Source organism: Pipistrellus hanaki (genome assembly GCF_964339955.1).
Source record: "Pipistrellus hanaki genome assembly, chromosome: 17".
Taxonomy (NCBI): Eukaryota; Metazoa; Chordata; class Mammalia; order Chiroptera; family Vespertilionidae; genus Pipistrellus; species Pipistrellus hanaki.
In genome coordinates, this window is record NC_140519.1 from 18,652,812 (window position 1) to 18,680,327 (window position 27,516).

Below are 27,516 nucleotides of genomic sequence, written 5' to 3' on the forward strand. Positions count from 1 at the left end.
CAGCGAGGGCGTGTATGTCTGTGTGTCTGAGGAGAGAGAGCGAGAGTGAGTGAGTGAGTGTGAGTGCGGGATAGGGTGGTGGCCGTTACGTTCGGGGCAACGGCTCCGGCAGAGGAGAAGTAAGAAGAGAAACAACGTCCGCCGCTTCCGCCTTCGCCTAGGAGGAGGAGGAGCTGGTAGGAAAACGAAAGCGATTCGCCCTGGGCCCGGACTAGACCGAGTTGGGCCGGCGGGGGTCTGGGCTATGAGCCTTTGAGGGTCGCTTGGGACGCGGAACCGAGACTCGAGAGCCCCGAGAGCTATGTCTCAGCCGCCGCCGCCGCCTCCGCTGCCGCCGCCGCCTCCTCCGCCCGAGGCACCGCACACCCCGCCGGCCCTGGCGGCGGCGGCGGCCGCTCCGGGGATGCTCTCGAAGCGGAGGGACCGAAGAATCCTCTCCGGGAGCTGCCCGGATCCCAAGTGCCAGGCGCGCCTGTTCTTCCCGGCCTCCGGCTCTGTCAGCATCGAGTGCACCGAGTGCGGGCAGCGGCACGAGCAACACCAGCTGCTGGGGGTGGAGGAGGTGACCGACCCGGACGTAGTGCTCCACAACCTGCTGCGGAACGCGCTGCTGGGGGTCACCGGGGCGCCCAAGAAGACCACGGAACTGGTGAAGGTGATGGGCCTTTCCAACTACCACTGCAAACTGCTGTCGCCCATTTTAGCTCGCTATGGAATGGATAAACAGACGGGCCGGGCCAAGCTTCTCCGGGACATGAACCAGGGCGAACTGTTCGATTGCGCTTTACTGGGTGACCGCGCCTTCCTCATCGAACCAGAGCACGTTAACACGGTGGGCTATGGCAAGGACCGCTCCGGAAGCCTCCTCTATTTGCACGACACCCTTGAGGACATCAAGCGGGCCAACAAAAGCCAGGAATGCCTCATTCCAGTGCATGTGGATGGGGATGGACACTGCCTGGTGCATGCAGTGTCCCGGGCTCTGGTGGGCCGGGAGCTCTTCTGGCATGCCCTGAGAGAGAATCTGAAACAACACTTTCAACAGCACCTGCCCAGATACCAAGCCCTGTTCCATGACTTCATTGATGCTGCTGAGTGGGAAGACATCATCAATGAGTGTGACCCTTTGTTTGTACCTCCGGAGGGTGTTCCTTTGGGCCTGAGGAATATCCACATATTTGGTCTTGCCAATGTGTTACATCGCCCTATTATTCTATTAGATTCTCTCAGTGGCATGAGAAGCTCCGGTGATTATTCGGCCACCTTTCTGCCTGGGCTCATCCCTGCAGAGAAGTGCACTGGGAGAGATGGGCATTTGAACAAACCAATTTGTATTGCATGGAGTAGCTCTGGTAGAAACCATTATATTCCCTTGGTAGGTATAAAAGGGGCTGCCTTGCCCAAATTGCCTATGAATTTGCTTCCAAAAGCATGGGGTGTGCCTCAGGACCTTATTAAAAAGTACATCAAACTTGAGGAGGATGGTGGTTGTGTTATTGGAGGAGACAGAAGCCTACAGGATAAATACCTACTTAGGCTGGTTGCTGCTATGGAAGAAGTCTTTATGGACAAACATGGTATCCACCCCAGTTTGGTTGCTGATGTTCATCAATATTTCTACAGGAGGACTGGGGTGATAGGAGTGCAGCCTGAAGAAGTCACAGCAGCTGCTAAAAAAGCAGTAATGGATAATCGCCTTCACAAATGTTTGCTCTGTGGTGCCCTTTCTGAACTTCATGTTCCTTCAGAGTGGTTGGTTCCAGGAGGGAAGCTATATAACCTGGCCAAAAGTACTCATGGACAGCTGAGGCCTGACAAAAATTATAGCTTTCCCGTGAACAGTGTGGTTTGCTCATATGACTCAGTGAAAGATGTACTGGTACCAGACTATGGGCTGAGTAGCCTACCAGCTTGTAATTGGTGTCATGGAACATCCGTGCGAAGGGTCAGAGGAGATGGGTCTATTGTGTATTTGGATGGGGACAGAACTAATTCGAGGTCCACTGGTGGCAAGTGTGGTTGTGGATTCAAACATTTTTGGGATGGTAAAGAGTATGACAATCTACCAGAAGCTTTTCCTATTACTTTGGAATGGGGTGGCAGAGTGGTCAGAGAAACAGTATATTGGTTCCAGTATGAAAGTGATGCATCTTTGAATAGTAATGTTTATGATGTTGCAATGAAACTTGTTACCAAGCACTTTCCTGGTGAATTTGGGAGTGAAATCTTAGTTCAGAAAGTTGTCCACACTATCTTGCATCAGACTGCCAAAAAGAATCCTGATGATTATACTCCTGTAAATATAGATGGTGCTCATGCTCAAAGAGCTGAAGATGTACAAGGACAAGAGTCAGAGTCTCAGCTCCCAACTAAAATTATTCTTACTGGACAGAAAACAAAAACTTTGCACAAGGAGGAGTTAAACATGAGTAAAACAGAAAGAACTATTCAACAGACTATTACGGAACAGGCTTCTGTAATGCAGAAACGGAAAACAGAGAAGTTAAAACAAGAACAAAAAGGGCAGCCCAGGACTGTTTCTCCCAGTGCCATTCGGGATGGTCCATCCTCTGCACCTGCTACCCCTACCAAATCTCCCTATTCACCCACAACTTCTAAAGAGAAGAAAATCCGAATAACAACTAATGATGGACGGCAGTCCATGGTTACACTTAAGTCTACAACAACTTTTTTTGAACTTCAGGAAAGCATAGCCAGAGAATTCAACATTCCTCCATATTTACAGTGTATTCGATATGGTTTTCCTCCTAAAGAGTTAATGCCACCCCAGGCAGGAATGGAAAAGGATCCAGTTCCTTTGCAGCATGGTGACAGAATTACAATAGAAATTCTAAAAAGTAAAGCAGAAGGTGGCCAGTCTTCTGCAGCACACTCTGCTCACACTGTGAAACAAGAAGAGATTGCTGCTACCGGTAAACTGTCATCTAAGGAACTTCAGGAGCAAGCTGACAAAGAAATGTACTCCTTGTGTCTTTTAGCAACGTTAATGGGTAAGATGAGTTTAACTCAGATGGTATTTCTTAATGGTGAATATAATACACTTTTTTTCTGTTTCTGTAAAAAAAAATCTGTGGTCATCGTAAAAACTATTTTAGAAGAAAATTATTTTTAATCTTTTTGACAGTTAATGGCTAGATTTTTGTATGATTCTCTGTTGAGCAAATATAAAACATAACTAAAAAAGTGAAAATAGTCTGTTAACTATCACCAGATTATTTAAATATATATTTTTTAATTAAAAAAATTTTTTTATTGACTTAATTGGGTGATATTGGTTAATAAAATTATATAGATTTTAGGTGTATAATTCTATAATTCATCTTTATATTATATGTGTGTTCATCACCCCAATAACTTATTATTCTTTTAAATAGGCTTGTAATGTATCCAATTAAAGCCTTTTTCATTTCCCCCCTTGGTTCTATTGAACTTGCCCACCTTTCTTTCCCTTTCTCATTTATTTTTAAATTTTGTTTTCCTGCATGTCATGTGATTTCAGGACTTCCTGTTTGATGAATTGCAGTTTCTGGTGTTATTCGCACCACACTCCCACCTGATAGTGTCTCTCCTCCATTTCCTGTTCTCCCTTCCCTAGTTCATCACATTTTTCTTATTTGTACATTAGGATTAGTGTTCAAGTAATTTCCTTACTCAGTGACTGCCATAATTGTAATGAACTGTTGTAACTCATAAGAAACATGAAGAACAGATGTAGATGATAATGAAAATGAGGCTTAAAGTAGCAGTAAAATTTAGATCTCTTACATATTAGAAGGGCCTTATTTTTGCTGATACTAGAGCTTCCACCTAGAAAAGTGATCTGTGATTTGAATATGTTTCCAAGAATGCTAAATATCAGTGAATTGGACCTTGACCTTCCAAAATGAAGATTATTTATTCTTGGCTTGTTAAATTATTTTTAACAAGCCAAAGGGGGGAGGGGGAGGGTAGTAGTTAATAGATCTCAAAATCCTGTACAAATTTATAACTTGATATTGCTGATTTTATTTTAGCAGTCATTGAATTGGGGGATATGTCAAGAAATGTAGGCATTTTATATATTTCTGTCTTAGAGTTTTTAGTTTCTTAGAGACTGCATGAAATAGAGGAAATATTGTGTGATCTTTGGAGTCAGAAAGATCTAGAATTTTAATCTCATCTCCACTACTTACTAACTTTGTGATTTCAAGCAAGCTGCTTAACTTCCCAGTACTTAAGTTTCCTCCTCTATACAAAATACCCTTGTAGTTAGTATACAGAGTAAATTTATTACTCCCAGGACTCTGAAAATTAAATAACATCAGCACAAAATGAATAAAATTAGATATTTTCAGAAGGCACTTAAAAACAAAAAGCAATCTCCTAAATTAAAAACAGAAAAGGGGAAGCTTTCCTCAATAGAAGATGAATTTTTGAGGATGTGGTTCAGATCATAACTAACCTTGGATGCTCAGCACCTAATATAGTGCCCAGCAGATAATGGGTACTCTGAAATGTTTTTGAATTAAATACATGACATTAACATATCTCAAAAAGGCTATTCGAGCAGAAATGGAATGGATGGTCAGCACAGAACATTGAAAAAGACTTGAAAAGCAGAATTTGGCTCTGTTTATAATCTGCTGCACAAAAGGAAAAGATAACCTGTGGTTCATGAAAATTCTGGTAACTTGGAAGGTAATCTCTATTTAGGGGCAGAAATATGTGGTCAGTCCTCACCATGGCCTAGCTGAAAGATCTGATATCCCTTTACTGATTTTATATTCATCAAGTATCAATTCTGATCACTGAGTTTGCTTCCTGATATAAATATTGATGTACAGTTGAAAGTGCAAATGAGGATTATGTGGTGTGGATGAGATTGTGATCAGTAGTCTAAAAGTCTGGTCAATAAGATAATATATTTTTAACAAAAATTAGTACGATATAATTCTGGTTTATAATTAGTCACTTTTTTTATTTTGGTTTGAGGTTTCTGAACCTGAATATCTGAGTAGTAAACTATGGAGTGCCATGAGTTCACCAAGATAATGTCTTTCTTTAATGATCCCTTCCCTCTTCACTTCCAATATTTATGTTGTTTTCCTTACAAATCACAAATTTCTTTAAATCTTCTCCTACTCTAAACACAAAATTTGAATATAAAAAGAGTGTTTTGCTGATTTTATAGTGGTAACACTTGAAAGATTTTCTGCTTTAAAGTACTAATACAGTGCCTGGCCTATAATAGTCCCTCCATAAATGTCAGTTTTCTACCTCTACTTCTAGCTGTATTTGAATTATATAGAAGATACTCTTAGTAAAAAGTGGTGTGTTTGTAAGAATATCAACTTGGGGATAGTTATATACACACAACCTTTTGTAAAGAGTGCCAGGAAACTCGCTGTTTGGATTGGATTGGGCTGGAAAATGAAAAGTGACAGAGCTTATTTAGAAAATTGCAAGTTTCAAAGTGCAGAAATTATTTTGTGAATTACCAAATGTGAACTAAGCTATTGTTTTGCTTTAGAAAATAACTCATCAAGCTTTATGTGTTCAAATACCTGGCTCCTCCTCATTTAGGTTTAGATTTAAATATCACCTCCTTAAAAGAGGCTTTCTCCTTCTGATCACCTTATGTAAGGGTTTGAGAGACTTTTATTTACCACTCTAAATAGGTACCCTCTATTATTCTATCCTTTTCATTTCTCTCATAGCACCTATTACAAGTTTTCATTATCTCATTTGTTGGCTTACTTATACATTTGCCTCTCCCACTGTATTATAAATTCTATAAAAGAGATAGTAGCCTATTTTATTCACCAATGAAAACCCTATCACCAAGCATAGGGCATGACACTTATTAGGTGCTAAGAAAATGCTGAAAGAATGCAGATTATTTCAACAAAATGAATGTCTGCTGTGAGTTAGAAACTGCTAGAGGTACAGAATTAATGAGACACAGTCCTTGCTTTCCATAAACTTACCTGCAGGATCCCAGATGAGGGCATCCCATACTTTCATAGCTTTAGTTTTCATCATATAGCTTTTATATCTTCATTAAATAGGCTGAATGCTTAATAGTCAGGGACATGTGTTTTCCTTACATTATTTTTAAGTAGAATATTTATTAAATAGAGTTTATATCTATTTCTGTATATCAATAAGACATTAAGTACATGAGTCTTTGGCTCAGTATAAACGATTCATGGAATTAGTCACTTTAATCTTTTGATGGTAGTTTTAAAATGAAATAATATTTTACCTGTAATTATTTCACATCTGCTTTATCCAGACCATTTGGAAGTTATTGAACAATTTTTGCAGGCTGTAATCTTTATTATTTATGTAGTAGTGGAGTGACACTTAGTTCTGGTTATTGTTTCCTTATGGATTTTCTTGTGTGGTAGAGATGATAGATGGTATAGCATCCATCATAAAAACTAGACTAATTAATTTTTTCTCAATATTGTATTCTACTGAGTGTTTACTTAATTTTCCTTTTCAAAAGATAAAGACAGGTTTGTGAGAAACAATTTGTTCGAATTGCTTTAAATGGAATTAAGCTACTTGTGATATTTACCCCATTCACTACAAAGTTGAGCGAACTTTTAGGAGTTGAGAAACTTGTTTGATTTTTGTTTATTTTCTTCTTCCTGAAAAAAAACACAACTGTATGCATTTTTAATTCAGTGGTGTGTTTTTTTTAAATCCTCACTCAAAGATATGCTTAGAGAAAAGGGGTGAGAAAGAGGGAGTGATAGAGAACGCGAGCTAGAGCGAGAGCGAGAGAATTTAAAGTGTACAGTATTTTGTAATTTAATAGTGCCTGTTGATGTTATAACTGCCTTAAGATTTTGCAGAATTACACCTGGGGTTCAAACATTTGTGATTTCAGATGACATTGGGTCTAAACATCATTATTACATCTTGATGTTTTTTCTTTAAATATTGGATAGAGGACAGTTTCAAATCTAGATAGTAGTTAATATACACTGAGTGGCCAGATTATTATGATCTCTGAATGCATAATAATCTGGCCACTCAGTGTATATCCTATATAATAAAAGGCTAATATGCAAATTGTCCCCTCAGCCAGGAGTTCGACCAGCAGGCAGGTTGGCCAACTGCCCATGTCCCCTCCCCATGGCCAGGTTGGCCGGACCCCACCCACGCACAAATTTATGCACCGGGCCATACACACACACACACACACACACACACACACACACACACTCTGAGTGACCAGATTATTATGTGTTCAGAGATCATCATAATCAGGCCAGTCTGTGTATATTATTATTCTTTACATGCCCTCTGATTACCTCTCTAATTGATTTATATATAGCATATATCTAGTAGAGCAGTTATAAAATTGATTTTAAAATAATGCTTGCCCAGCCAGTGTGACTCAGTGGTTGAGTGTCAACCTATGAAACAGGAGGTTACAGTATGATCCTAGGCCAGGGCACATTTCCAGTTTGTGGCTCAATCCCCAGGGGTGGCCTGCAGGAGACCGCCAATCAATGTTTCTCTTTCATAGAAGTTTCTGTCTATCCCTCTTTCCTCCTCTCTTTCTTCCTCTCTCTCAAATCAATAAAAACATAAAAAGAAAATAATGCATATAGATGTATCTTAAGATGAATGTGGATATTATAATAAATGATGATTTTATAATACCATGCTCTGAAGATTAAGTTAGACATTGATTTTATTCCTTTCTATACCCAGTTACTTTTTTAAAAAATACTTATTTTTCTTATTGATTTCAGAGAGATAGAAACATCAGTGATGAGAATCATTGATAGGCTGCCTTCTGCACATCCCCTACTGGGGATCAAGCCTACAACCTGAGCATGTACCCTGACTGGGAATCGAACCATGACCTCCTGGTTCATGGGTTGACATTCAACCACTCAGCAACATCAGCTGGACTATACTCAAATTACTTTGATACCTTTTATTTTCTTAATTATAAGATTTTTTTTTTTTAATTTAAGGAATTTAAGTATGTATAAAGTAAATTTTAAAAGTACTGATTATGAAAGTAGTACTGTACATTATCAGATTAGAAAACAATGAAAGTATAAAGAAACAAAACAACCACATTCTACAAGCCAAAAGTAACTTTATGTTCCTTCCATTCTTTTTTAAAAAAAATGTTTTTATTGATTTCAGAGAGAGGAAGGGAGTAGGAGAAAGGGATAGAAACATCAGTTATGGGAGAATCATTGATCTGCTGCTTCCTGCATGACCCCTGGGGATCTAGCCAAAACATTAATTACTTATCTTTAGCCTACTTATTGACTTTTCTCCCTAGCCCCTTCCATTGTTTTTATTTGGCTTTAACAAAAATATAGACAATACAATTTATATTATTTTTTAAATAAATTAGTATCCTTTGAGCTGTATTCAGTTTTCATATCTACTTTGTTTAATATGCCTCGTATTGAGTTGTGTAATTGTGAATACATTTTTCAATTAGCTCCTACATTTAAAAATTGAGAGAATTGCCGGCACTGGTTTGGCTCAGTGGATAGAGCGTCGGCCTGTGGACTGAAAGGTCCCGGGTTCGATTCCGGTCAAGGGCATGTACCTTGGTTGTGGGCACACCTCCAGTAGGGGGTGTGCAAGAGGCAGCTGGTCGATGATTCTCTCTCATCGACGTTTCTAATTCTCTATCCCTCTCTCTTCCTCTCTGTGAAAAATCAGTAAAATATATATTTTTTAAAAAATTGAGAGAATTGCCTGGTCATTGTAGCTTGGTTGGTTGGGCGTTATCCTGTGCACCAGGAGGTTGCTGATTCAATTCTTGATCAGAGCATATGCCCAGTTTCAGGATCAATCCCCAGTAGGGGATGTACAGGAGGCAGCTGATTGATGTTTCTCTTTCATCCTTGTTTCTAGCTCTCACTCCCTCTTCCTTTGTCTCTCTGAATCAACAAAAATATATTTTTTAAAAATTCACATTTACAAAGTCCAGATTTCTGGCTTCTTATGAAAAGCCATTTTTAAAAAAATTGATTTTTTACAAAGAGGAAGGGAGAGGGAGAGTCAGAAATATCGATGAGAGAGAAACATTGATCAGCTGCCTCCTGCACACCCCCTACCAGGGATGTGCCCGCAACCAAGGTACATGTCCTTGACCCGAATTGAACCCGGGACCCTTCAGTCCGCAGGCCGACGCTCTATCCACTGAGCCAAACCAGTTTCAGCTGAAAAGCCATTTTTGTCTTGAAACATTGGGCCTACATTTTCCATGTCAGTAGTTGACAGTGGCTGCCATCTATAGGTGGGTCATGCATTTCCTAGTATGCTATAGCCTCATCATTCCATATTATTTCATCTCTCTATATGTTATACTAGGCTGCCTTGCAATCTCTGATAGTGGCTAATCCATATAAAACAACCCTGGGTTGAACACTTGTTTGTTGCTGATACTGTATGTGTTTTTATCTTACAGGAGAAGATGTATGGTCTTATGCAAAGGGGCTTCCTCACATGTTCCAAAGGGGTGGAGTATTCTACAATATTATGAAGAAAACCATGGGTATAGTAAAATTCTGATTTTATTTTTAGATAATATCTTTACTCAGGGTGTTAGAAGATAAAGTTCAGATAGTATTCTAAAACTATTTCTAATGTTAATTTTAGATATGTATTCTTTAGCAACCTGCCTAATTAAAATGGATTATCCTGATAAGCTCAGCTGTGTTTTCTGCTATATTATTACTAAAAATATTCTATCACTTTCTTGCTCCTATCTTCTCATTTAAATAATGTATATGATTCGTAACTAAAGACAAATTATGAAATTAGTAGTTGTTTTTCTTTTTTATTTTATTGATTTTTTACAGAGAGGAAGGAAGAGGGATAGAGAGCCAGAAACATCAATGAAAGAGAAACATCGACCAGTTGCCTCCTGCACACCCCCTATTGGGGATGTGCCCGCAACCAAGGTACATGCCCTTGATGGGAATCGAACCTGGGACCTTTCAATCTCCAGGCTGATGCTCTATCCACCGAGCCAAACTGGTTTCGGCAGTAGTTGTTTTTAAAAAATATATATTTTTATTGATTTCAGCGAGGAAGGGAGAGGGAGATAGAGATAAAAGCATCAATGATGAGAGAGAATAACTGATCAGTTGCCTTCTGCACACCCTCTACTGGGGATGTGCCCGCAACCAAGGTACATGCCCTTGATGGGAATTGAACCGGGGACCTTTCAGTCTGCAGGCTGATGCTCTATCCACCGAGCCAAACTGGTTTCGGCAGTAGTTATTTTTAAAAAAAAATTTTTTTTATTGATTTCAGAGAGGAAGGGAGAGGGAGATAGAGATAAAAACATCAGTGATGAGAGAGAATAACTGATCAGCTGCCTCCTTCATGCCCCATACTGGGATCAGGCCCGAAACCTGGCATGTGCCCCGATTGGAATTGAACCGCGACCTCCTGGTTCATAGGGCAACGCTCAACCACTGAGCCATGCCAGTTGGGCAGAAAGTTTGGTTTTAATGCTAGTAACTATCCCAGAACCAGATTAATATAGTTTGTTATTGTATTGTGTATTGGCTATAATTATTATACATTCCCTAGTGTTTTCTGGATTTTAGGACACAACTCATTTTACATTTTACTACTTTTCACATTGTGTGTGCATTGTTTATAAAGGCATGTGTGAGTATATAATTGTATATTCATAGTTTTAAGATTTTGAGAGGATGCCAGTGTGTGTTTGGAACACACCTGTGTTTTTAAAATTTTGATGTGAATGCTTTTGGCCTCAGACTTCATCACTCTGGCTTATCTTGCTTCTTCACCTACTTGACCTCGGTAGACATTAAGTGCATAATCTCTATTTTATAGTTTTTATCTCTTTCTCACTTTTTTTTAATTCTTAACCCCATCCCCATCTCAACTTGGCTGTTGTTGAAATGTTCAAACATATATAAAAGTAGCAAGAATAATAGTATAATGAGCCTCTATTTCCCACACCTAGCTTCAACAATTATCAGTATATTTCTACCCCATCTCAACTGGACTGTTAAAAATAAATTTCACACATAATATAATATCATGTATAAGAACTTCATATAACTATTATATTTTTTATTTTTTTAAAAATAATTGCAATACCATTATCACATTTAAAAAATATAACCAGCCAAAATCGGTTTGGCTCAGTGGATAGAGCGTCGGTCTGGGGACTGAAAGGTCCCAGGTTCGATTCCGGTCATGGGCATGTACCTTGGTTGCGGGCACAACCCCAGTAGGGGTTGTGCAAGAGGCAGCTGATTGATGATTCTCTCTCATCGATGTTTCTAACTCTCTATCCCTCTCTCTTCCTCTCTGTAGAAAATCAATAAAATATATATTTTAAAAAAATAAAATAAAATAAAAAATATAACCAAATACCCGTGTTTAAATTTCCTTGAGTTTTGATTATGTAAAAATAATTTTTTCTTGGGTTTTTTGAATTGGGGACCAGAGTGGCTTGTTTTCTCCCTCTCTCCCTTTCTTTCTAAGATGAGAATATTAAAGCATAATATATATATATATATATGTATAGTAATATTCACCCTTTTTAAGTATACAGATATATAAATTTTTATATATTTTATATTTTATATATAAATTTTTTATATAACCACTATCACAATCAAGATAGAAGATGTTTCCATCATCTCAAAAAGTTGCCTTATGTCTCTAATTAATCCCTTGTCCTTAACCCCCAAATCCTTGCAATTACTGATTTAATTTCTGTGTCTTATCTGTTTGCCTTTTTTATATCACCATATAAATGGAATTATAAGTATAACCTTTTGTGTCTAACTCCTTTGACTTAGCACAAGGATTGGCAAATTGCCTGTGGGCCATATTAGGCCCACTGCCTATTATATATAAAGTTTTATTGAAACATAGCCACACTCATGTTTACATATTGTCTGTGACTGTTTCACACCACAGTGACAGAGTTGAATAGTTGTGACAGAGGCTTTACGGTCTGCAAAACCTAAAATATTACCATGTTGCCCCTTGACAGAAAAAAATTGCCAATTTCTGTTTTAGCCTAATGCTTTTGCAATTCATCTGTCTGATTGCATATGTTAGTAGTCATTCCTTTTGATTGTTGAGTAGTATTCCATTGTATGTATTCATCACATTTTAAAGAATTCATAACCAATTGAAGGACAGTTGGTTTGTTGTTTTATTATCAAAATTTTTGGCTACTATAAATATAGCCACTAAAAACATTTGTGTGGACATATGTTTTCACTTCTCTTTGGTAAATACCTAGGAGTTGGATTGCTGAATCATGTGGTAAATATTTGCTTAACTTTTTAAGAAACTTCCAAACCATTTTCCAAAGTGGATGGACCATTTTATATTCCTATCAGCATTGTATTAGAGTTCTAATTACTCTAATTAGAGTTCTAGTTACTGTGTCTTTCTCAGTACTTTGATAGTACCAGTTTTTGTTTTTAAGCCATTGTAAAAGGTTTATAGTACTATTTCATAGTGGTTTTAATTTGCGTTTCCTACAAACTGATGATGCCGAGAGACTCTTTCTTTGTTTATTTGTTTATTTGCTATCTTTTCCCCCCATTTTAAAATTGGTTTGGATTTTTAAAAATTGAGTTTGGAGAGTTCTTTACATATTCATTTATTAGATAAGTGTTTTGCAAATAAGTTCCCCCAATTTGTAACTTGTTTATTTTCTTAATAGTACCTTTTAAAGATTATAGCTTTCTAAATTTGATAACTAATTTAACATTTAAAAATATTTTTTATTGATTTCAGAGGGTAAGGGAGAGGGACAGAGAGTTAGAAACATCAATGAATAGAGAGAATCATTGATTGGCTGCCTCCTGCACACCCACTACTGGGGATCTTTTTTATTTATTTTTTAATTCTTCACCTGAGGATATGTTTTTATTGAGTTTTAGAGAGAAAAACATCAACTGGTTGCCTCAGCTAAACACCCTGACCAGGAATTGAACCTGTAACATTTTGGCATATTGGAGGATACTCCAACCAATTGAGCCACCTGGTCAAGGACTTTTTTTCTTTTATTGTATGGATGTCCATTTGTTCCAGCACCTTTGTTGAAAGGGCTATATTTTATCCATTGAATTACTTTGATACCTTTATCAAAAATTGTCCAGCTGGTGTGGCTCAGTGGTTGAGCATCGACCTATGAACCAGGAAATCACAGTTCCATTCCTGCTCAGGGCACGTGACTAGGTTGCAGGCTCGATCCCCAGTGGGCGGCCAATAATGATTCTCATCATTGATGTTTCTACCTTTCTTCCCTCCTCTCAGAAATCAATACATTTTTTAAAATTGCCCATAAATTATACTCTTGAGAAGGGTGAATTATATGCAAAATGCATTTCAGTAAGGTTATTTGTAAAAAATAATTTAACCATGTACAAATGGGTCTATTTCCAGAATCTTATTAAAAATTCTTTTGGATGTCCTAGGTGCTTTGCTTATCCATATAAATTTTAGAATCAACTTGTCACTTTCTACAAAATGTCTGTTAGGATTTTTGTTGTGATTGTGTTGAATGTGAGGACAATTGATATTTTGATAACATCAATTCTGGTTCATGAAAATATTATATTTCTCCATTTACTTAAGTCTTCTTTAATACCTCTTACCAACATTTTGTAATTTTCAGCATATTATTTTGCACATCCTTTGTTCATTTATTTATACCTATATATTTCATGTTTTGGGATGTTATTGTAAAATATGCTTTTTAAAATTTTTTTAAATTGATTTTAGAGAGGGACACATCAATTTTTGTTGTTACACTCATTTATGCATTCATTAGCTGATTCTTGTATGTTCCCTGACCTTGGATCAAACCTGAAACCTTGGCTCATCAGATGATGTTCTAACCAATTGGGCAGGGCAAAATATGCTTTTTAAAAACTTCAGATTTCCTATTGTTCATTGCTACTGCACATAAATAAGATTGGTTTTTATGCATTGACCTTGTATCCTGTGGCCTTGCCAAACTCACATATTAGTTCTAGTAGCTTTTTGTCAGATATTTTGGGATTGTTTATATCCTTTGGAAATAAAAGATAGTTTGATTTCTTCCTTTTCAATCTGTATGCCTTTTATTTCTTCTTCTTGCCTTATGGCACTGTGGCTGTATGATCAGTGTTAAATAGGAGTAGTGAGAGTGGACATCCTTGCCTTGTTGCTGATCTTAGGGGGAAAGCATTCTGTTCTGTAGGTTTTCAGAAATGTCCTTTATCAGGTTGAGGGTGCATTCCCTTCTATTCCTAGTTTGTTGAAAGTTTATATTGTAAATGGATGCTGAATTTTATCAGGTCTCTTTTCCTGCATCTATTGAAATGATCCTATGTTTTTTATCTTTAGTTTGTTGGTTGGGTTGAATTGCATTGACTCACTATTTTTGTTTGCTTACCTTTTATTAATTTTTACTTTTTTAACATTTAAATTAGAGTTAACATTGAATATTATGTTAGTTTCAAGTGTACAATATAGATTTATATTGCTTATGAAATGATCCCCCTGATAAGTCTAGTACCCCCTTGACACCATACATAGTTTTTGCATTATTATTGACTATTTTTTATGCTGTACTTTACATGTCTGTGACTATTCAAAAACCCAATTAAAAAGGGACTGTAAAAAAAATATTGAACCAACTTTGCATGGTGGATCCAGATTGCTCATATTCTGAGTGTTTTTACATGTGTTCAATGTTCATGATTGATAATAGCATGTACCTTTCTTGTAATGACAGTATAATCAGGATAGTGTTGGCTTTCATAAAATAGTAAGTGTTCTGTTTTCTGGTAGATTTTGTGATAGTTTTGATATTATTTCCTAAACGTTGGGTAGAATTTACTAGTGAAACCAATGTGCTTGGAGTTTTCTTTGTTGGGTAATTTTCAACTTTGAATTTAATTTTTTTTTTTTTAATATGTTATATTGATTTTTACAGAGAGGAAGAGAGAGGGATAGAGAGTTAGAAACATCAATGAGAAAGAATCATCGATCAGCCGCCTCCTGCACACCCCCTACTGGGGATGTGCCCTCAACCAAGGTACATGCCCTTGACCAGAATCGAACCTGGGACATTTCAGTATGCTCTATCCACTGAGCCAAACCGGTTTCGGCTGAACTAAATTTCTTAATAGAGTTATACCTAATAAGGATATCCATTTCTTCTTGAGTAAGCTTTGTTAGTTTTGTCTTTGAAGATATCTGTCCAAGTTATCAATTTTATTGGCATAATATTTTTTATAATATTTCCTTACTGTTCTTTTAATGTCTGGTTAGGTCTTTCATTTATGATATTGTACCTCTCTTGTCAAGTTTTTCTGACCAGTCCTTTTTATAATTTATTTGTTTTATTGATCTTTTTAAAGAAACAGCTTTTGGTTTTATAAGTTTTTCTCTATTGTTTTTCTGATTTCAGTTTCATTGATTTCTGCTCTTTATTTTATCCTTTTTTGTGCTTACTTTGCATTTAATTTGCACTCTTCTTTCAAGCTTCTTTAAGTAGAACTTAAATTATTGATGATAAAGTTTTGTTTTTTTAAAACATAAAGCTATAACTTTAAAGATGTAAATCAAAAGCATTTAAAGCTATAAATTTCTGACACCTCCCATTCTTGCATCCTTTTATTTTAACTTTCCCTCTTTCACTTTATTCTGCCTTCTGAAATATATTGATACCAATGAATGATTTTTAAAAATAAATATTTAATTAGGATTATGATAATGGGAAAAGGAATAGTTTCTTTTTAACAAATGGTAATAGGATAAGTGTTATGTCCACATGAAAAATACTAAAATTGACCCCGCCTCACACCAAATACAAAAATAACTCAAACTCTATTAAAACCTGAATATAAGATCTAAAATTGAAAAATCTTAGAAGACAACTTTTTGACTTTGAATTAGGCAAAACCTTAGTATGACACCAAAAGTACAAGCACAAAAGGAAAAAAGTAGATAAATTACAAACCAACTTTTGTGTTGCAAAGGACACCACAAGAAAGTAAAAAGAGCCCTGGCTGGTTTGGCTCAGTTGGTTGAGTGTTGTCCCATGCACCAAGAGGTTGACAGTGACGGTTTGATTCCCAATCTGGGCACATGCCCAGGTTTTGGGCTTAATCCCCAATATGGGGCACGCAGGAGGCAACTGATCAACATTTCTCTCACTCATTGATGTTTCTATCTCTCTGTCTTTTTCCCTTTCTCTCTGTCAGGTCAATAAAAACATATTAAAAAAAAAAAAAATTTGAAAAGACACCCCATAGACTAGGTGAACATTTTTGCAAATTATATCTGATGATAGATTTGTATCTAAAACATAAAGAACTCTCAAAAACCCAATTAAAAATGGACAAAGGAGCCTTGGCCGTTGTGGCTCTGTGGATAGAGCATCGGCCTGTCCACCTAAGGGTCTTGGGTTCAATTCCCGGTCAAGGACACATACTTTGGTTTCAGGTTTGATCCAGTTGGGGCGAGTGTAGGAGGCAACCAATTGATATGTCTCTCTCACATCGATGTTTCTCTCTCTCTCCCATCTCTCACTCCTTTCCACTCTTTCTAAAAAGTCAATGGAAAAAAATATCCTCAGGTGAAGGTAACAACAGCAACAAAAAAATGGACAAAAGACCTGAATAGACATTTCTCCAAAGAAAATACATAAAAAGCCAATAAGCATGTGAACTGATGCTTCAACATCAGAGAAATGCAAATCAAAACCACAATGAGATAGTACATCACACTCACTAGAATGAGTACCATTAAAAAGTCAGAAAATGCCGAAACCGGTTTGGCTCAGTGGTAGAGCGTCGGTCTGCGGACTGAAAGGTCCCGGGTTTGATTCCGGTCAAGGGCATGTACGTTGGTTGCGGGCACATCCCCAGTGGGGGGTGTTGCAGGAGGCGGCTGGTTGATGTTTTTCTCTCACCGACGTTTCTAGCTCTCTATCTCTCCCTTCCTCTCTGTAAAAAATCAATAAAATATATATATTTTAAAAAAAGTCAGAAAATAAGAAGTGTGGACAAGGATGTAGATAAGTTGGAATCCTCATACACTGCTGGGAATGTAAAATGGTGCAGCTGCTTGGGAAAACAGTTTGGTGGTTCCTGGAAAGATTTAACAGACTAAACTCTACAACCCAGCAGCTCCACTCTTAGATGTAAAAAAAGTCTAGAAGCTATACACCAAGTGGCCAGATTATGATCTTTGAATGCATAATCTGGTCACTGTGATAGTGTGTGTGTGTGTGTGTTAGAAGCCCGGTGCATGAATTTGTGCATGGGTGGGGTCTGGCCAGCCTGGTCACAGGGAAGGGACATAGACAAATCTCTTAAAAATAGGACATTCTCTTATATAAACATAATGCAAAAATGATATGTTCTTTTAAACATCTCCCCAGGAACTACTTTAAGGTCTATGGTAATATTTTTGTAGTATTAAATTATATTGATAGTAATTTATTTCCTTATTAATTTTGTTTTAAAAGCTATAATCTGTAAATTATTGAAAATTTACTATTTCACCTAAAATTGTCCTTATTGTACTTTAAAAGTAACATTTTAATATGTTAATTATCTTTCCCCTTCTTTAGGTATGGCTGATGGCAAGCATTGTACTTTTCCACATCTACCTGGCAAAACCTTTGTCTATAATGCTTCTGAAGATAGACTGGAGTTGTGTGTGGATGCTGCAGGACATTTTCCCATCGGTCCTGATGTGGAAGACTTAGTTAAAGAGGCTGTAAGTCAGGTTCGAGCAGAGGCTACTACAAGAAGTAGGGAATCAAGTCCCTCACATGGGCTATTAAAACTAGGTAGTGGTGGTGTAGTGAAAAAGAAATCTGATCAACTTCATAATGTAACTGCCTTTCAGGGAAAAGGGCATTCTCTAGGAACTGCATCCAGTAACCTACAACTTGATCCAAGAGCTAGGGAAACTCCAGTTGTAAGGAAGCATAACACAGGGACAGACTTTGGTAATAGTTCCATTAAAACAGAGCCTCCTATATTCACAGCTACTCCAGGTAACAGTGAGCTTATTCGAATAGCCCCTGGAGTAGTTACCACGAGAGACGGCAGGCAGCTGGATCCTGAATTGGTTGAGGCCCAGCGAAAAAAATTGCAGGAAATGGTTTCTTCTATTCAGGCTTCAATGGACAAGCACTTGAGGGATCAAAGTACAGAGCAGTCAACATCTGATCTTCCTCAAAGGAAAGGAGAAGTTATGAGTTCTGTGAAGTCTGGGAGTCTTCAGACTGGCTTGCCTGAATCTTTTTCTTTAACTGGTGGCACTGAAAATCTGAACACAGAAACAACTGAAAGTTGTGTGGCAGAGGCACTGGGAGCAGCATTTGCCACAAGGTCAAAAGCACAAAAGGGAAATTCCGTGGATGAGCCTGAAGAGATGGATAGTCAAGATGCTGAGATGACAAACACAACTGAGCCAATGGATCACTCTTGATTTAATTAGAGGCTAATAAAGGCAGAATGTTTATTGTGAATATGTAATATTTGTTGGCTGGGCCACATAATTTGATTAGTCATTAAATATCTTTCTTGTACGTATACAATTCAAAGATTATATCTTGTTATTCAGTGCATGATAGCAAGTGTGTGATTGGCAATAGCTTTTAATATACTGCTGCCCAGGCTGGCTCTAAATTCCTACAAATTAGTTACTAGATCTGCTGAGATGAGTTTTTACCATATATGTGGTACCTTGGAAGTTCTTTGTAATTTTAATTTCATGAAAGTCTTAATGTTTCAGACATAAAAATTCTCTTGCTAAACATGTTTGATTTCTAAAAAAGCTAGGACTGGGAGGGAATGAGATTTGCTACTGTTGATGTAACCATCCCACATATTTACTAGACTCAAAGATTTATGTAAATTTGAAGGTTATCTGAACTAAATTGTATCTTAAAATTCATAAAAAGGGTTTTATAGATATTAGGATCTTGACATTTCTGTGAACGTAAACATTCATAGAGATAGTATTCTTGGTGAAAATATCTTGAGAATAGAATGTAATGATAAAACATTTTGCTGATTTGAGCAAGGTTATGGGGAAAATACCTGTTCTAGAATGATAAAGTCAATGTGACTCAGTAATGTTGCTGTTTGAGTCAACACAGCCAATAGTGTGCTCTTTTGTGGATAATATGTTACCATTATTTTTTGAATCCTGGCCTAGTCAAGTACCACCAAATTTGTTTCTTTCTTTAATCTTGCAGAAAAGTTGATTGCAAAGTGTAGTAGAAAATGTAAAAATTATTGTAGCAGTAGTTAATCTCTAATTTTCAGAGTTTGTCAGATTCACAATTTATAAATGAGAATTTTTCTTTATGAATGAGTTACATTTTTCTACGATTTTGATCAGTGGTATGTAAGCTTATATGTATGCTAAGTATCTTTAACACCTCCCCTCCTTTGAACCAAAACTCCCCCCCCCCCCAATCCATAAAGTTTTCTTTACTTGTTGGCTTCACTTGCATTTGGATATAAATTTTACTGCATCATACCCTGATCAACTGGGCATTTGTATTCATCAAATCGTCAGTGCCAGTTTTAAGAAGCAGCTTTCATGCTTATTCCTTAAAGACACAATGTTTATCCTGAGATTGGTATCCCACTATTTTATTCTATTTTGTAAACCTGTATACTGAATGTACATTTCAATACATCTTTTTCTTCTGTTCACTGAAATTAATTTGAATTAGAATGAATGAAAGACAAAATGTCTGTTAATACAATTTCTTATCTAGAGCAAAGCCTGGCTGTCTGTTTACACATGTAACAGATGCAGAATTGTGTATTCATTTTAAGAAAACGTACGTCAGGAAGTATAATTATCAGGTGTTTAAAAATCTCAACCTGTTGATTCATAACGAATATAGACAGTACTTTAACTTGTGTTTCCAAATAAGGGAGGCTTTGTTTTTCTTTCTCTGAAAGTATCTCTGACTGAATCTACTTACTAAAGGAGCTAGTCCATTTGGAATAAGGAAAGAATGGAGAATCTACATATTTGCAGGTGACATCTGATCAAGATATATATTTGGGTTTATCACATTTAAAAAAAGTTTTTCTCCATTTTTGTAAATTTGAAGTGTCTTTATATCTAAATAGCAGAAAAGTGTAGAATTTTTATATTGTGCACTAGATTTGCATAAAGAACTGCAGCTGCCAACTAATATTTCCTATTTAGTATAGGTGACTTCTGTGTATTAAACTAAAAGTTAAAAATATCACTAACCACTATAATTTTGGCCTTTTAAGCCATTGAAACACGCCTCCCTTTTTTTAGTTTAAATATAAGAAAACTTTAACAAGCAAAATGCACTGCTACCAGGTAAATTATATAATCACCTTTTCTTTAACAAATACTTTCTTCACCTGTGGCTTAGTATGTTTAGTTAATAACTGACAAATATACTCTCATAGTATGAAGTAAAAAATACCAAACACCCTATTAAGTACTTTTATTTATTCAAATTAGAATGTACCTGTGAACATTTCGAAGGGTTTAATCTCTAAAACATATTAAATTCTCTCACCACAGCAATGCTATTTAGAAGCCAGTTAGGTGTAAGTATTATAATAGTTTTGGTTCTCCCATGATAAAGAATAAAAGGCTTGATTCTGAGAATTAATTAAATTTCTTAAAATTATTTTAAAGCTGCTGAAATTTGGTTGGGGTAATCAATGGTGTTTGAGAGGTGAGCCCAGGTATCATCTTTACAAAGAAGTTTTAGAACAATTTAAATTCTTAAATATCATTGTCCTTTCATATGGTTATTATAATAAAATGCAGGACTAAAGAATGATTATTTTTAGTACTACTTATGATCACCAGAACTGGAGATCATAAATCAGTTAATATTTTTAGCCCTAGGTGTAACAAACTATAACAATTCTGTTTGCAGTGTTTCACTGAAAGTCAAAGTAAAATTTTTTCCTTCACTAATCCATTTTATAGTTAAACATATCAAATTTGAATTGATGACCCAAAGTCCAGGTAGAATTGAAGATAGAGTATGTCTAGAATGCTGATAATGAGAAACTGGTTGATACTGAAGAAAAACAAGACAGTTGCCAAATAAAAGCTAGAATATAATGAACTACAAGGGAATGGTTACTCAGGAACTAGTCCAAGGGCAAGCATAAGATCCATTTCACCCTCTTTCACTGTGTTTCAGGATAATGACCTGAGCAACAGCAAATTTGCTATATAATTTCTGATAACTTTCTAGTTTGGCCTTCTGCTTAAAATGCATCTGTGATTTCCAGCCACAGGTCCTTATTGCCATTATCTTTGAGTATATAACTTCATTGGAAATGAGCAGACTTTTGCATATGGTCTCTTACCTCAGGGAAGATCACTTGCTAGCAACTCATACTACTAATGACAGGTTTTTGAGAATTGTACTGACATCACATTAGCTACCCAAATGCAAAGTTTATAAAAGTATTTTATGTAGTTACCTAGTAATACTGGCTATTAGTAAACATTTCTCTTAAAAACTTAGACCTCACTAATAACTAGCCTTTAGATATGAAATAAACTTGTAACTTCTGTCGTCATGATTTGGTCAGTATAATCCTATGTAATAAAAGGCTAATATGCAAATTGTCCCCTTGGGAGTCTGACCACTTGCTATGATGTGCGCTGACCACGAGGGGGCAGCGCGGAACAAAGGAAGGCCCCAATTGGCCTTGATCACAGGCCAGGCCTAGGGACTATACCTGTGCACAAAGTTTGTGCACTGGGACTCTAGTAACTATAAAATATCAGTCCAGATTTGTCTTAACTTTTCACTAGGAATTTTAATTGGCCCATAGTTAAATATGGCAGAGCAGATTTTGAGTTTCAAGGTTCTCAAAGTTCCCATATTAAGATTTTCATAAAAGCCTTTGCAAAAATCAGGTTAAACTCCACTCACCTTAATATAAACTTAAAATGACCTTTTATAATAGTAGTAGTGAGGTACATACATGCTCTAAGTAAGTTGGGTAGACATTACAAGGTTATATAATTTAACAAAATTATTACAACCTCAAGGCACTTCACAGTTAATTTAAAAAGTTAATATTTCAAGCCAGAACTATTCACTTGAAAACATACCATAGTAGAATGTTTACTTAAGAAATAAAATAACAAAGGGGAGCTATCTCACCAATTGTAAGATTTACAGTTAATTGTAAGTTCTGTCATTCTTAATACTTTAAGATGCTAAGTGTTTCAATTCATACTTAATACTTAAATCGTGGGAATTTTAACCTTTGTTCCAAAATAGCAGAAATTGTAAAAATTGTGAATTATTGGAGAAAATGCCATTACTTGTATATCTGACATTTAATTTTTAAATTATGGAGTCTACATGCTTTTGTAGTATAATATTAATACAATGATTATTCTCTTGTAAAAGAAAGAAAAACTAGTAAAAAAAAAAAGTTTTAGTTGATGTTATCTGCTTGTGAGTATCAAGTACTTAGTATTTAAAATTTTAAGGTGTTGCATACTTTTCTTTAGAATGCACAAGTCCCTTCCTGAGCCTTTATGCCTGTGGTGGAGCAATAAAAGACTGAAAAGGTTATCAATATTTTCAGGTCTATTTGACTTTAAGAGTTAGTGCCAAGAGCTGGAGAGTCTACTTTTTGGAGGGAAATGTTATTTAGTATATGTAAAAATCAGTAATAGTGAGAATATTTGGAAATAATGGCAAGTGCTTTAACTGCTCAATAAAATAGTATAGATGTTACATCATCCCTAAGGCACTGGCTGTTACCCATTATTTTCTGATTTTGTGATTGCTTGTATATATTACATTTGAGTAATAAATAATTGGTAATAGTTTATTATAACTGTATAGTGTTCTACAGCACACCTCACTGTACAGTATTTGTAGTTTTCTTTTATATCAATAAAATAAAATAATACATACTGTTTTTCCCCTCAACTTCACAGTAACTTTTTAAAATTGTTATTTTTTAGTTTCCTGGAATGACACAATATTATTTAGTGATTGATTTTAGAGAGAGAAACATCAATTTTGTTGTTCCACATATTTATGCATTTATTGGTTGATTCTTGTATGTGCCCTCACTGAGGATCAAACCTGCAACCTTTGGTGTATTTGACAACACTCTAACCAACTGAGCTACCTGGCCAGGACATACCTTAATATTATAGTGCATGGAAATGTAGTTGTTTTATAAATGAATTCTTAGTATAATAAAATTTAAAAAATTATTTTAAGTGTGTTATCACATAAAGACAGTAATTTCCTAAGTCAGATTTCGATGCAAATAAAACAAATCCAATTAGAAAAGAGGAGCAAACTTTCTCCAGACATATTACATAATTGGGTCATGTAATGCTTACTGAGTATTTTTAATATTTTTATTTATTTCAGAGAGCAGTGGAAGAGATAAACATCAATGAGAGAGGTACATAGGTCAGCTGCCTGCTGCACATCCTCTGTTTGAGATTGAGCCTGCAACCTGGGCATGTGCCCTAACTGGGGATCGAACCTGGGACCTCTTGGTCCATGGGATGATGCTCAATCCACTGAGCTATACCAGCCAGGCTTACTGAGTATTTAAAGACAAAGACATGTTCTAATAAAACTTGGCTTTGTGCTGTTTTTTTTAAAAACACTCGTTAGAGATAATGAGGAAATGGAAGAAAATATAAAAAATAGCACTAAAATACAGTTATATAGTTTAACAATCAGCATGACAGATTTTAAGTTTTAGTGTATATGCTTCATACCCACTTTGTTAGAGTAGATTCACTCAGTAGTTAGGGCATAGCGTCGGACATGAGTCCTGGCACACCGCTATACTTGGGGTTGTGAGGATTAAATGAGTTAATATAGGTTATTAGGACAGTACCTGACATAGTAAACATTCAAATTTTTGAAATTTGTATTATCAAAAGAATTCTGTAATTTATTTAAGTGGGATAAATCCTCACGTGTAGGTCACATGTTATTTAAACTGTTTCATTACATTAAAACTCTGTGGTACACAGTTAATGAACTAAAAATTGAATGGCTGTATGTTCAGGTATTTACGCAAAGCTTTATTACCACATGCAATACTGGAAATCTGGAGAATTGACCGCTGTGCTCTAACATGTTCTGTGAACAAAGGCAAGTCATGGAGCCTTTCAAGTCCTCTATTTCTACTATAACCATGTTGTTCTACAGTATTTACCTTCTTGTTCTTCTTGGTCATGTCATTGTGGTCGCACTTGCTGATAGCATAGTGCTGATTAAACAAGTGATGTGTGTGAGTTTCAAGTAAACTAAACATAAATAGCTTTGCTTTATGCTTTGGCTATACTTGTTCTAAACTTGGACTTGAGGTCTTTACATGCAGGCCACTGGTTACATACCATATAATTTAGAACTCTCAAAAACTTCAGTGAATAAAATGATAAACATCCTACTTATGACAGTTCAGTATGGATTTTATTTTTATTGATTCGCTTTTTCAAACTCGAGTAACGGCAATTCTGACTCTAATCATTAAAAATGTATATGGAAAGCTTGAAGTAGGTACTTAATTTAAAAAAAATATTTATTGATTTTTTTTTTTTAGAAAGTAAAAGGGCAAGGGACAGAGACAGAAACATCGATTGGCTGCCTCCCACACACCCCCTTACTGGGATCGAGCACACACCTTGGGCATGTGTCCTGGCTGGGAATTGAACTGGGAACCTCTTGGTTCATGGGTCAAGCTCAACCACTGAGCCACACTGAAAGGGCTGAAGTAATATTTGATTTTTAAAATTATATATGGTATACTGAGGAGGATAACTTATGGGCTTTTCAAACTTGTACTTTTTCTTTTTAAAAAATATATTTATTGATTTCAGAGAGGAAAGGGGAGAGATTGAAACATCTATGATGAGAGAGAATCATTGATCAGCTGCCTCCTGCACACCCCCTACTGGGGATCAAGCCCACAACTCAGGCATGTACCCTTGGCTGGAATCGAACCTGGGACCCTTCAGTCCACTGAATCAACCCAGCTAGGGCAACTTGTATTTTTCCTGGTTGGAACTAAAACTGTCTTTGGTCCATTTATCCTACTACATAATTCTTTTTCTAAAAACATAGATTGTGTAAGAATCGGGGTGGGGAGTTTATTCCTGTTATAGAAAGAAATATGTATAGGATGAGGTCTGCCTATAAAATGACTTATTTAATTTATGTAATCAACATATTGAGTCATTCATTTAAAACAGTCTATTAAGACGAAACCGGTTTGGCTTAGTGAATAGAGTGTTGGCCTGCGGACTGAAAGGTCCAGGGTTCGATTCCGGTCAAGGGCATGTACATTGGTTGCGGGCACATCCCTGGTGGGGGGTGTGCAAGAGGCAGCTGATTGATGATTCTCTCTCATCGATGTTTCTAGCTCTCTATCCCTCTCTCTTTTTCTCTGTAAAAAAAAAAAATCAATAAAATATAAAAAAACAAAAATAAAACAGTCTATTAAGCACTGATCAAATGCTTTCCTTTCTGTTTTATGAACTAGAGAAATAATTCTAAATGAGACAAATTCTATGTGGCTTTTAGAGCTTACAGTGCAATGATGGAGATAAGCAATAAACATTCATAATAATTATCCTATATAATAAAAGCCTAATATGCTAGTGTCCAATCATCTGGTTGGCCATTCAACCTATCAAAGCATAATATGCTAATGATATTCTAAGGCTGCTCAACCACTCACTATGATGTGCACTGACCACCAGCAGGTAGACAGTTGACCAGCTGACTAGTTGCTATGATGGCATTGACCACCAGGGTGCAGACACTTTGGTAGGTTAGCGTGCTGCTGGGGTCCATCCGATTGGGACTGAGTGAGACAGGCCAGACATGCCCTGGAGCCCTCCCGTGGTTCCTCCCCTGACTGGCCAAACTCCCATGTCCCTCCCCGGCCTTGATTGTACACTGGTGGGGTCCCTCGGCCTGGCCTGTGTCCTCTCACAATCCAGGACCCCTCGGGGAATGTCAGAGAGCTAGTTTCAGCCTGATCCCACAGATGAGACCAAGGGACCCCAATGGTGTACAAATTCGTGTACCGTGCCTCTAGTAATTTAATAAACCTTCCCCTATATCTTTAAACACACACACACACACACACACACACACACACACACACACACACTATATATATATATATATATATATATATATATATAAATAATTGATTTTTTACAGAGAGGGAGAGTGATAGTTAGAAACATTGATGAGAGAGAAACCATCGATCAGCTGCCTCTTGCACATCTACTGGGGATGTACCTGCAACCAAGGCTGGAATCAAACCTGGGGTCCTTCAGTCCGCAGGCCAATGCTCTATTCACTGAGCCAAACCAATTAGGGCCTTTCACTATATCTTTGCAATAGGCAAAACACAACATGCAATAGTAATTAGTTTAACTCTCAAAACAATTCTTTATGGTGGGGTATCGTCACTGTCACAATCTTTCAGGAAACAGGCTCAGGTAGGTTATGTAGTTTACCTACGATCCTGACGTTAAAAGGTGGCAGACCTGGCATTTAAACCTAAAGAAGTTCATGATTCCATGGGCTGTGCTCAGTGCTACATTCATAATTTAACAAAGGAGTGAAATTTGGTGAACACATGTCTATAAACATGTTGTTAACTCTATCTTGTGTACAGGTACATCAACCTGGTTTGAACTATAGTGCCTATCTTTAATTTCATTTCTTACAAGTTCCCTTCCTGAACCCCAATCTTCTTGAGTTCTTCCCTTCTTAGGTTTGTTTTCTTCCTCAAAATTTGGAGGTGCTTTAAGGAAAGGTTTCAGAACTTCCTAAATGATTAAATTGGGTAAATTTAAGAACCATTGGTTAGATAAAAGTCAAACCACCTCTCTTAAAGAACCTACAATAGAATAATTATTGTCATTTACTAAGTTGGTCTGTTGCTTTCGTGGGGAGATTTTCCATGTACAGTTGATAGGCTATGTGCATATCACCTAGAAAACTTATTTCTATGGAATCTATCATGTGTCAGGTACTTTGCTAAGACCTAAAGAATTAATAGGAAGTATAAATCAAATTGGCAAGATTGAGCACCTCCAAAAATATTTTATTTACTAGGTCAGTCCAAGCAAATTGAGTGGGGTACTTATGTTTGCCACAATGTAGACCCCAAATCCTGTAAGAGGGTGGTAAGGATGAAAAAGTTTGAGAAAACTTGTGCAAATAGGGTTGCTAAGGAAAGAGAAACCAATTGTAACAGAATGAGATTCTAAATTTCAGTGTATATAGCCAACTTCAGAAACATGAGCTTATCTTTCGAAACTAAAAGATATCTCTGCTACGGAATATGACCAGTGTAAATTAGGTGCATAGATATATAACAAAAATGTAAGCAAATAGTAAAGCAAGAATCAAATTAGGAGCTAGTGTCTCTCAATTATTCTGATTTC

The 27,516-nt window shown here is 36.6% G+C and overlaps 1 protein-coding gene across 1 annotated transcript; it reads left to right on the forward strand.

The window, feature by feature from the left end:
* Window positions 1-5: 5 nt before the first annotated feature.
* On the forward strand, window positions 6-24,093 carry VCPIP1 (valosin containing protein interacting protein 1). The gene is made up of 3 exons (XM_084864301.1): window positions 6-3,011; window positions 9,464-9,550; window positions 17,636-24,093. The coding sequence occupies exons 1-3, from the start codon at window positions 302-304 to the stop codon at window positions 18,502-18,504; spliced, it is 3,666 nt and encodes a 1,221-aa protein (XP_084720427.1). The 5' UTR covers window positions 6-301; the 3' UTR covers window positions 18,505-24,093.
* The last annotated feature ends 3,423 nt before the right edge of the window (window positions 24,094-27,516 follow it).